The sequence below is a fragment of the Octopus bimaculoides genome, chromosome 4, assembly GCF_046866305.1.
Source record: "Octopus bimaculoides isolate indiv1 chromosome 4, ASM4686630v1, whole genome shotgun sequence".
NCBI classification, from domain to species: Eukaryota; Metazoa; Mollusca; class Cephalopoda; order Octopoda; family Octopodidae; genus Octopus; species Octopus bimaculoides.
Genome location: NC_142931.1, coordinates 77294022 through 77306918, shown reverse-complemented (window position 1 = coordinate 77306918; position 12897 = coordinate 77294022). Strand labels below are relative to the sequence as shown.

General features: G+C 37.0%; 1 protein-coding gene across 2 annotated transcripts in view; it reads left to right on the top strand.

Annotated features, from left to right (window-relative positions):
- The window catches only part of LOC106872857 (uncharacterized), a 245850-nt gene that overhangs the window by 78191 nt on the left and 154762 nt on the right, over positions 1-12897 (top strand). For both annotated transcript variants that reach the window (XM_089350847.1, XM_089350848.1), the window contains exons 6-8: positions 611-726; positions 4219-4387; positions 9258-9392. In XM_089350847.1, the coding sequence (XP_089206973.1) occupies positions 611-726; positions 4219-4387; positions 9258-9392 (420 nt within the window). The remainder of the gene's footprint in view (positions 1-610; positions 727-4218; positions 4388-9257; positions 9393-12897) is intronic.

Here is a 12897-nt window from a genome sequence, read left to right as displayed (position 1 = left end):
TGTGTGTCCTTTTATGCACCAGGCACCTATATGACAAGATCTCTTAAAGCAAATAACGCAGTATTTGGTTTTCTAAAAAAACATCCACGTTGAGTTGGATCTGCTTCCGTCGCTAATAATTGATATATATATATATATATATATATATATATATATATATATATATATATATATATATATATATATATATATATATATATATATATATGTATGTATGTATGTATGTATGTATGTATGTATGTATATATATAAAGAAAGAAGGAAAGAGAGAGAGAGAAAGGGGGATAGATAGATAGATAGATAGATAGATAGATAGATAGATAGATAGATAGATAGATAGATGCAGCATATGATTTAAAGGGAAATTTCATGCTATTTTTTAGCAAATCAAGCGACTACGTATGCTCCTCTGAAAAGGATTTGGGTAAATGCAATGAGTGCTGATGGAAAGATATTTAAATCTTAATACTAGAGAATATTTACTATGATTTTTTATCACCTGCTCAGAAATCTCCAGCTGGTTTCAGTTTCTCATGCTTTCTAATTGAAGTTATTTCCCAACCATGTCTTTGTTTTCTTTCAGTTTATTTCTTTTTAATCTCATTTTCAGTGGATAATCCGAATGATGAAACTTGGATTAGAATTAGTCAGTTTGAAAACATTACTTATATTCTAAAGACCGTCCTCACAGATTTACCAGAAATGACGATAGTCGGTTATTTGAAAGTAAGTAATATACACATGCTCCGGTTGTCAAGCGATAGTGGAGAACAAACACAGACACCAAGACACGCACACACGCACATTTATATGTGCATGTGTGTGCGTGCGTCTGTGTGTGTGTGTGTGTGTGTGTGTGTGTGTGTGCGTGCGCGCGCGTGCGTGTGTGTGTGTGTGTGTGTGTGTGTGTGTGTGTGTGTGTGTGTGTATACGAGAGACTACATTGAGTTTCCGTTCACAAAATCCACTCACAAAGCTTTGTAAGGCTCAAAACTATAGTAGAAGACACTTGCCCAAGGTGCCATACAATGGGACTGAACCCGGAGCCGGGTAATTGGGAAGCAAGCGTCTTACCAAACGGCTATGCATGCGCCTATATATACATATATATGTGCATGTGTGTGTGAGTGTACATATATGTATGTATGTATGTATGTATGTATGTATGTATGCATGCATGCATGCATGTATGTATGTATGTATGTATGTATGTATGCATGCATGTATGTATGTATGTATGTATGTATGTATTCATGTATGCATGCATGCATATGGTTTATCACTTCAGATTCGATAATGCCAACTTCAATTTCATCAGCGCAACCTCGGATACATCTTCATCAGCCTCAAATTTCTCGCCATCCGTTTCGGTTTCGTTATCGTCAACTTAAAAGTCATCACTAACGAATGGAACAGTTTTTTTTTTGTTTTTTGTTTTTTTTATAAGCAAACTATCAGTTCAGCGATTACATATGGCAGAATTGTAAAAGAATGTAAATATTCATGTACAAATATTCATGTACAAATATTGAAGAAAACAGAACTGACTTTGATTGCCAAAGATGTTTGTTTCTGGACCTTTTAGAAATATGTAAAGAGAGTTGACAAATAAGAATAATGAATAAAAGTTTAAATTTATGTTATATGGTTTTGCTTGAGTTGTGCTATATATATATATATAAATATATATATATATATATATATATATATATATATATATATATATATATATATATATATATATATATATATATATATATATATATATATATCATAGCATGTAGTTTTACATGTAATATACTAAAATAGATGTATTAACGGTAATGCAAGACCCGACAATCCTTATATAAAACTTGTAATGCAATACCTTTCAAGGTCTATATTCTTTTACAATTCTGTCACTAGTAATTGTTGATATCACTGTCTGTTCATACACAACCTTCCTTCCATCCTACAGTGACAATATTTAAAGTGGGAAATATTTAAGTGGGAAATATTTAAGTGGGAAATATTTAAGTGGGAAATATTTAAGTGGGAAATATTTAAGTGGGAAATATTTAAGTGGGAAATTGTGGTTAATTAAGAGAGGAGACGTGATATCAATAGTAACTGGTGCACTTGAAAGTATCAGCACTCAACAACCAGCATGAGTCAAAAAGATCGGTGCACGTAAGTCAGCATTGCTTGGAACTGCAAGAATTCTTCGCAGGGTTCTTGAAGCATGATCAGTAATCAAGTGTCACCTTAATGTGCTGGTTGTGTACAGCTGACACTTTCCATCATACCTAGCAAAATAAACCATGAGTTTTCGTATTATAATAATAACGATAATATTAATAATGATAATAATAATAACAACAACAACAACAACAACAACAACAACAACAACAACAACAACAATGATGATAATAATAATAATTATATTATTATTATTGTTGTTGTTGTTGTTGTTGTTGTTGTTAAAATTAAAAGAAGAGTGCCATTGCACTATTACCAATAATTGTTGGAGCCCTGGGAACAGTGAGTAAAAACCTTGAGAAGTACATGGGACAAATAGGGGCTACAATAAGGGTGGATCACCTGCAGAAAACAGCACTGCTTGGAACCGCTCGAATACTCCGGATGGTGCTCGAAAAATGAGGAGTGTTACTTTAGTTCACTGGTAGTGAACAGCTGACACCATAGTACATCTCCATCGCTAGAAGCTGTGCAAAGACAATAAAATAATGATAATAATAATAATAATAACAATAATAATAACATATTAAACATTCTCTAGAACAAAACCAAAATATATGACACCCTAGGCATAACACCAACATGAACGTCTAATTTGTTTTCTCTTGAGGTCTCTTGGAATCAACTTGTACAAATACAAAGCAAAAGTCAGACATATAGTAGTAGTAGTAGTAGTAGTAGTAGTAGTAGTAGTAGTAGTAGTAGTAGTAGTAGTAGTAGTAGTAGTAGTAGTAGTAGTAGTAGAAGCATGACCAGTAATGGTGTCACGATAAACCGTTGGGATTTTGCTTTGTCTATTTCTTTTCTGTTTAGTTTAACCCAGTATTTACCATGAAGGGGCTTTTCTTTCCATCGTTTTATCATGATACATTGCTGTTTCAGTTTCAGTCTGGAGTTCAGTTGTTGTAAAGCTTTCGTTGTTTCTTCTTTTTCTTCATAGTTGTTAGGTATTATGACTTCGTTTTAATATTTTTCAGCTTCCTTAAAAACTTAAAACAGTTCTTGGTTCTGTTAGTGTTTTGTGGCTAGTTGTACAAATATTCTATGCTTCTGAATTAGGTATTTCTGGAGTCCTATGATGGCTATTGTATAATAGCTTTCTTGCTGTATAAGGTTTCTCCCACCTTCTATACGTGGTATATATACCGTTTCTACGTCATATTTTGGGTGGTGCATCCTAAATTCTGTCATTATTTTTCTTGTTTTCCTGTTTGGTCCAATTAAGAATATTGTAGCTGTAACTGGCACGGATAGAGTATCGGCACCTATTATCTTGTTTTTTGCATTGATCTCTGTTTTTAATGTTAATCTAACTCGTCTGTAGTATTCCTTTCTTATCTTGTTTTTCGCTTGTGTGTAATGTACCGTATCTAGTTCATTGATTTCTAAGTATTTGTATGTCTGGTTTTGGTCTAATTCTCTTATTTCATTTGCTTTATCTAATGTGATATTATTATTATTATTATTAATTTTATCATCATCATCCACATCATTATTGTTATTAAGGCGGCAAGCTGGCAGAATCATTACCACACAGGGTGAAATGCTTAGCAGTATCTCGTCTGTCTTCATGTTCTGAGTTCAAATTTTGCCGTGGTCAGCTTTGCCTTTCATCCTTTCGGAGTTGATAAATCAAGTACCAGTGAAACACTGAGGTTGAAATGTAATCAACTCACCCCCTCCCCTACTTTAGTAGAAAGTATTGTTAGCACGCCGAGCAAAATGCTTCGTAGTATTTCGTCCGTCCTTACTTTTTGAGTTCAAATTCCGCCGAGGTCAACTTTCATCCTTTCGATGTATTAAGTACCAGTTACGTACTGAGGTCGATGTAATCGACTAAACTCCTTCCCCAAAATTTCAGGCTTTGTACTTATAGTAGAAAGGATTATTATTGTCATCATTGTCATCGTTATCATTGCGTTATTACCATCAGAAACGAGAACAGCAACTTTCATGTAACTGTCTTTTTTACACTTCTAGAATATTTTGCAGAATGTAATCCAACAGTTTAACTTCTATTTCTATCCCCCAATACAATGTAACATCATGATTGAAAATACGACAACTGCAATCATTAATAAGACGGCAGTCATCATATTTACCTGCAACAACACCAGCAGCAGAACGCTGGTTTACAAAGTTAATGATGGTAAGTTTTTATAAAGCTATTTTTACTTAATAAATTCAAAGATACACATACCAATTTGAAATTCATTCGAGATAAAATGTACAAACTATAAAATATGTGTATATATATGTGTTGCTAGTGATGTCTTATGCCAAGTGAGAGTGATCGAGCAAACCTTTAATCAATGGTAGTCTGGCCATGAGCGTTCGTCTTTTGTCATTTGTTTTATCCCTTTTTATAATGGTGTGCGGTGTGAATTGATTAGAGGAAGATTTGATGGCTAATTTCAGACGCTCATAAGACTACGTAGAGAAATTCTTGTTGACTGGGTAAATATTCATTTCAGGTACCGAAAGCTCACTTACATAATTACAGATTGAAGGGTTACCCATTTACAACTGTGAAGACTGAAGCAACATGAAGTGAAGTATTTTGCTCAAGAGCAAAACGCTCCACGTGGCTCGGGAATCGAACCCACGATGTAGCGATCGTGAGTGCAACACCGTAACCGCTAAACCGCGCACCTTCACACAGACACACACACACACACACACACACACACACACACACACACACACACACACACACACACACACATATATATATATATATATATATATATATACGCATATGTTCTGTGAAGGCGTAAGGATACAGCTAGATAAAATTCTCACAAAGAACGTGGATAGAAAACGAGAATCTAACATTTTAGGTGATATCGTTTATCGAAAAGAAAAAAAGATTTCAAGAAAGGCGTAAGGGGAAAGAAAATTATATGATAGCGAATTTAACATAGCAGATCTTCCCAAGAACCCACGGTTAAGTTTAGCTATTTTTGAAGAAGAAATATACTTCACCTATGGTTTTGGATCTATTTTCAACGATTCTGATCATCAAAGTCGTCGGAAATCACTTGTTCTTTAGGTAGCCCTTCAAAGTGAGGCGGGTGTGATAGTAAAAATTTACAGAAGACTCCGAGGCGAGTGTTTCAGCAGATTCTCAGTTTGCTCATTCAGAAGAGCAGAAATCGTTTTAATCGAGGGTAGACTCGTAAATCGACGTCAAAATCTGCAGTCAGTTATGGTTTGGGCGGCTGTGAAGCTGAACTGTTTCGATGGACGAATGGATACTTTCAAGGCGCACCTTAGAGTCTCCAACAGGACTCGGCACCATACCGCAGCTCCAAACAGACACAACACTGGATTCAGAAAAAAACATTACGTCGTCCATTGGTAAGGATGTAAGGCCCTCAAGAAGACTCGATCTCAACCCGTTGAACTTTTCTGTTTGACCCATTTTGGAGACGAGGATCTCGAACACTCCTCATGATTTACTCAACTTTCCGAAGGCAAAACTGCTCCAGGAATGGGTTTTGATTTTGCAATAACAGCTGCGTGTCGCGTGCGAAGCATTCGCACCTCGACTTAAGGCTGTGGTTCGAAACAGAAGTGGTAGTGTCATAACTGTGTTTGTTTTACCATTGCATTGCAATGCTCTGATCCGAAATATAACAAAATGTTGCCTTGACAAAATTGAAAAAAGTTGGTTGCCTTACTTTTGGGACATCCCGTAGAGTCAGCATTCATTCACACTTGAAGTATTAGTTGACCCATGGAGGCGCAATGGCCCAGTATTTAGGGTAGCGGACTCGCGGTTTTGATTCCCAGACTAGACGTTGTGAGTGTTTATTGAGCGAAAACACCTAAAGCTCCACGAGGCTCCGGCAGGGGATGGTGGCGAACCTTGCTGTACTCTTTCACCACAACTTTATCTCACTCTTTCTTCCTGTTGCTTTTGTACCTGTATTTCAAAGGGCCAGCCTTGACACACTTTGTATCACGCTGAATCTCCCCGATATCTACGTTAAACTGGTTTCTAACAAAGATACCAAGTTCCATCTTCGAAGTGTAGATAAAGGAAAACAATTTTACATTTTAAACCTGAGAAAAGTCTTGCATAGTTTTACTGATCCGCTTATAGACTGTATTTGTAATGTGCGAATCGACTGAAAATCCAAGCTTATCCAGACTGACTGTTAGTCATTTACTTACAAAAGTAAGTGCTCCAATTATTGTTGGTATAAATGTAAATTTGTAATCCAGATATAGAACCTGGAGGCTTCGAACAGTTTTCCATAGTTATCTTCTTTCTCTTTGATTTTGAAAGAGATATTCACATCAGCAGGACAGCTGATCTCTGTGACGGAACATACCTTTTCTTGCCTATCCCAAACAACAATATACGGTGTCTTTGCTTGAAAGATGTTTTGATGGGACTGTTCACCAGTATTCTTTGTGCTGATATTTGTGTGTGTATTCAATAACAGGGGAGGGGCGGATTCTCTATATTTATTCCAGGACAGTCTTTTTTTCCCGAATAGCATTATATATTGTTTTTGCGACAACGTCATGTTGCATAGGGAAGTAGTACCTTAATGACATTTTTGAGTAGCTGCTAATCACATGTGTGATGTCTTCCACAGAAATATAACAAAATCTGAATTTACGGCTGCATTTTGGAGCTCCAATGTCTTCATTGTCTCTTTTGTTGATTAGGTATTTAGTAGCAATCTGAAGATTGGAGATCTCCTGAAGATTGGAGATCTCCTGCCAACAATCCACATATAGTTACATTTTGAAATGACCAGAAGGGAACGGATGAAGAAAAAGTTCTTTCTAAGAGAAGGAGGTATCTGTGTGTATGTGTGGGTATGTGTGTATATAATAGCATGTATGTGTGGCAGTAACTAAGTGCCTATGTGTGTATGCGGGTGGTGGTAACTGTGTGTGTGTGTTCGTGTGTGTTCGTGTGTGTATGCGGGTGGTGGTAACTGTGTGTGTGTGTTTGTGTGTGTGTGTGCGCGTGTGTGTGTGTGTGTGCGTGCGTGCGTGTGTGTGTGTGTGTGTATGTGTGTGTGTGTGTGTATGTGTGTGTGTGTGTGTGTGTGTGTGTGCGTATGTATGTGTGTGTGCGGTATAAATTTTTATATTTGTATGTGTGTGATCTTTGTGTCACTGATTTCGTCTTGAGATTTTATAACTAGCTACTCTGCTTGTTGCCAATCAGTGACCGATGATCACTTTGTTTGCAATATATGGCTGGCAGAAGCAGATCTTAGCTACCACTCTATTGCGTATGTGTGCGTGGCTGACGAACAGCCAACTAGCTCAAAACTGGGCTAGTACCACCATCCTGTTAGCTCGTGGAGTGTTAGTCGGTGTTCGCTCCCCACTGCTAGCGATGTATTGTATATATAAAGGATGCAGAACGTTGCATCAAAAACCGGCTGGCAGAGAATCTGCCTCGAGTTAAAGTAGTAGTAACATTCACCTACCACTTTCATGTGGCAACTCGCTTTACTATATATACATTATATATATATATATATACATATATATACATTAAAAGTCAGTTTGAATCTTGCTTGCTTGCCAAATGTTACCCAGCCAAACTGGCGCAAAATGGAAGAATACTATGAATTGACGGTTTGCTGCCAACTTAATGTGGAAGTCCCAGGAAAGGGAAGAATGCATCTGCTATTTAGCCCCAGGAAACATCGTTCCCAATTGGCTACGTGACACAAGCGTTCTGTGTCCTTAAGTTTTCAGACAGGGGAGATAAGTACCTCCACCCAGCAAAGCCAGCATCCAAAGACAAGTTTCAGACCCAATGAGTCACGGGTAGTTTAGTATATATATATATATATATATATATATATATATATATATATATATATATATATATATATATATATATATATATATATATATATATATATGTTATTACAAATTAAAAGGGTAAAGGTTTATCAATTTATTAATTTATTAATAAATCAACAATTAATAATTTTTACCAAGCCCTTCGGTATGTAAACACCATTATCGGTGGAGAACTTATTTAAAAGTTCTTATACATTTATAAACATAATTAAGGGATCAGCAAACATTTGCTTCACCACATACCGAAGTTCAGAAATAGCAGCTAAAAAAGCTGATCCCTTAATTATGTTTATATATATATATATATATATATATATATATATATATATATATATATATATATATATATATATATATATATATATATATTTGGAAGTGTATGCATATTTTTTGTGTATGTACGTTTCAATATTTGTGTCACTGAGCGTATGTCTCTGTGTATGCCAGTGTATTCACGCATGTGTATATTCATCCAACAAAGTATGTATGTTTGTTTTATATATATATATTTATTTATAAGTCATTAGTGACCACAGATAATTATGATAACTACGATTACGCAACGGCAACAATTGTTTCTTGACTGTATAAATTAATGTGTTCGTGCACGCGCACAGATTAGTTATCGCCAATTAACCCACAGGTCAGTGCTGATTCAACAGGCGTATAGTCAAAAACGTTCCAACAGGCAACTATCAGGGTTTTTATTTTCTGTTTTGTTTTTAGAACTGCATTTTCTTTAAAACATTAGGGTGTGATTTGAGGGAGATTTGGTTTCTGTTTCTATTATAACCGCTGGATAAAAACAAAATTTTTTCTTCTAGAGCCAAGCCAGGTTCATGAGGACCGGTTTCGCGGTTCCACTGGCGTATATATTCTCCACCTGAGCAGGACGCCAGTCTGTCGTAGGATTACTCATTTTTGCCAGCTGAGTGGACTGGAGCAACGTGAAATGAACAGTTTTTCTCAAGAACACAACGCGTCACCCGGTCCAGGAATCGAAACCACAATCTTACGATCATGAGTCTAACATCCTAATCACTAAGCCACGCGCCTCCACCTTCGCCGGATAGAAGCAGTTTATTCATGTCTTAAAATTTGTTTACATGTGCAAAAATTATATACACCTCTCTTTTTTCTTACATGTTGTATACTTACTTTTTGTATTGCAGATGCTTTTCAGCTAAGAGATGGGAAGATGTACGTCATGAAAGAGGTTCAAGGAACTCGTGAAATCCGGTTAAGTGTCCAGTATCAAGGGATATCATCAAGTGAAAGGGCTTGGAAGTTCAATTTCACTGTTCCAAGTAAGACGCATATAATTTCTTAAATAGAGGTTCGTTTAGGTGGAGCAGACTTAAATCAAAAGCCATGTCTGCGACTATAAAAGAAAAAGTTTAAGCAGGAATGCTCACTACTAGAGTGTTTTGGTCATAGGGCTGCCAAATCAGAGCTTCATTTCCTTGTTGATCCGATTTAAAGGTTATGAATAACTGTAGTACCGTCTTCAAATATATATCTTATTTTATCTATATTGATATTCTGCACTTAATTTATTGACTGTTAATATATTTTATTGTTTTCGGAAGGATGAAAAGTATACTAGCCTTGGTAGAAATTGAAGTCTGAACGTAAAGAAATGTAATGAAGGATCTTTTCCTTTTGGCCGGCACATAGAAAAGATATTTTTTTGTAACTAAGCACTTTCAAATTTCGTATACTGGTAGAATGTGTCATTTAAAATATCATTTACTCTTGGCGTTTTTAAGAAAATCCTTTATTTTCGAAGTTATTTCGTGTTAAAGTTATCGTATTTCGGTAATTTCAACCAATCAATGACGTCTATTGAGGTGAAAACAATTACTGCTGTGGTTTGTCAACAAGACGTTCTGGCGGTGTAAATTTACTTTGTCACTGTTATTTATGACATCGTTCGTGCGTTTGTACTGGTTTTAGCTTTAGGGTTTTAGGGTTCCGGTTCCGGTTTTAGAGTTAGGGTTCGGGTTTTAGGGTCGGGGTTAGGGTTTTAGAGTTAGGTTAGGGGTTTTTTTCAGTTACTATTTTCAGAAATTCATGTTTGCCCCCTCTCCCTCCAATTTCTTCATTTTTCACATTTTTCCGTAACCCTAACCCTAAAACCCCAACCCTAACCCTAAAACCCTAACCCTAATCCTAAAACCCTAACCATAACCATAACTTTAAAACCATAACCCTAAAACCTTAACCCTAAACCTAACCCTAACTCTAAAACCCTATCCCTGACCTTAACTCTAAAACCCGAACCTTAACTCTAATCCTAAAACCCTAATGCTAAAACCAGTACAAACGCACGAACGATGTCATAAATAACAGTGACAAACGATAGTTGTTGTTGACAAACAACGGCAGTAATTTTATTCAAGGGAAAAGATCCCAAAATAGGCAATTTCGAAAACGCTAAAACAAAACGAAAATACTTCCAGAAAATAAACTTAAATTTTTTTTTTAATAACTAATAACTGAATGATTAAGCTATATACACGTGTACCTCAAATGTAAATATATCTGAAATAACAGTGACAAAGTAAATTTACACCGCCAGAACGTCTTGTTGACAAACCACAGCAGTAATTGTTTTCACCTCCATAGACGTCATTGATTGGTTGAAATTACCGAAATACAACTTTAACACGAAATAACTTCGCAAATAAAGAATTTTCTTAAAAACGCCAAGAGTAAATGATGTTTTAAATGACACATTCTACCAGTATACGAAATTTGAAAGTGTTTAGTTACAAATTTTTTTTTTTCTATGTGCCGGTCAAAAGGAAAAGATCCGCAATGAATACCACAGTATATTGTCTAACGCTTTGTGTCAGTGTACTTCGTTTTATTAGAAATACTGTCGATCATTCGATAGTAGTAGGCTGGTTGTCAACTGGCTGTCAGCTGGTCAACCAGCTGGTCAACATGTCTTTGTTTACATCAATTCGGCAATTTCCGTAAAGAAAGAGGGAAAGGGCGTTAGTCAGCGCCAGCAGGTAGCAGGCACTCCTAACCCTAACCTCCCCCTCCCTTCCCCCTCTCTTAAGAACACATGTCACTTATCACTCGCTTTCTCTCTCTCTCTCTCTCTCTCTCTCTCTCTCTCTCTCTCTCTCTCTCTCTCCCTCTTTCACACTCTCTTAAAAACACATGCCAGAGAGAGAGAGAGAGAGAGAGAAAGCGAGTGATAAGTGAAATGTGTTCTTAAGAGAGGGGGAAGGAAGGGAGAAGGTTAGGGTTAGGAGTGCCTGCTGTCTGCTACCTGCTGGCGCTGACTAACGCCCTTTCCCTCTTTCTTTACGGAAATTGCCGAATTGATGTAAACAAAGACATGTTGACCAGCTGACAGCCAGTTGACAACTAGCGTACTACTATCGAATGATCGCCGAAATACTTTAATAAAGCCTCCAAACATTTTTTGCTTACAGACCGGTTTCATGCGAGCCATTTTTTGACGGGCCGTGACATCACGGGCATAACAAAGCATAATAAAGTAAATAGGCTTACAGTCGTAAGGTAGTGAGTTCGATTCTCGGACCGGATTATGTGTTATGTTCTTGAGCATGTCACTTTATTTCACGTTGCTCCAGTTCACTCATGTGTAGAAATGAGTTGCGACGTCACTGGTGCCAAGTTGTTAATATGTCGGCCTTTGCCTTTCCCTTGGATAACGTCAATGGCGTAGAGAGGGGAGACTGGTATGCATGGGTGACTGCTGGTCTTCTATAAACCCTTGCCCAGCCCTGTGCCTCGGAGGGTAACTTTCTAGGTGCAATCCCATTGTCATTCATGACCGAAGGGTGTCTTAACCCTTTTTTTTTTTAAATATAATTTAATCATTTCATATATGATGCATTATAATTCAAAAATAGTCAATAAAATAAAAATCGACAAAACTGCCGACAGCGACAAATGCAGAATGTGTGGTGAGAGGAGTGAAACAGTATGGCACATCGTTAGCGAATGCCCGAAATTGACAAAACGCAAATACAACAGACGACATGACAACGTGGCAAAAAATGATTCATTGAGAGCTCTGTAGAAATCACGGCCTACAAAGAGCAAAGACGTGGTATGAGCAAACTCCAGAAGGAGTCACTGAGAATGAGAGCTGCAAAATCCTGTGGGCTGCAATGATTCAATGCGATCACCTGACCAGATATTGTTGTGGTGAATAAAAAGAAGGAACAGGCATGATAATCGACATAGCATATCCCGGTGACAGCAGGATCAAATAGAAAGAAGTAAAACTGAATAACTATGACGATTTGATGTGGGAAATACGAATGTTGGGGGTTAAATGAGGAAAGTAGACGTGTTACCTATAGTAATGTGGGCACTTGGAAGTATCAGCACTCAACTACCAGCATGAATAAAAAAGATTGGTACAAATGTGAAGGTGGAACACCTAGAAAAACCAGCATTGCTTGGAACTGCAAGAATTCTTCGCAGGGTTCTTGAAGCATGATCAGTAAACAAGTGTCACCTTCGTCTGCTGGCTGTGGGCAACTGATACTAAAAAGGATGATTGAGGTATGTGGGAAGTTCTGTGTGTATTTGGTGGAGGGGAATGAACGGTGATGGAAAGAGAGAAAGGAATGGTAGTCATAAAGGAGAGGGTGGTGTGTGTGGTGATGTTAGACATATTTTGACATTTGAGTATGCAGATGTCAGGATGGGTAGTATAGTTTGTTGGTTTAACTAAGGTCAAACCAATGAACTTTAGTACCAGATGTAGCGCCAGTTGGTATCATTAAGTTGTAGCCGGCATAATAGATTGGGTGCTTT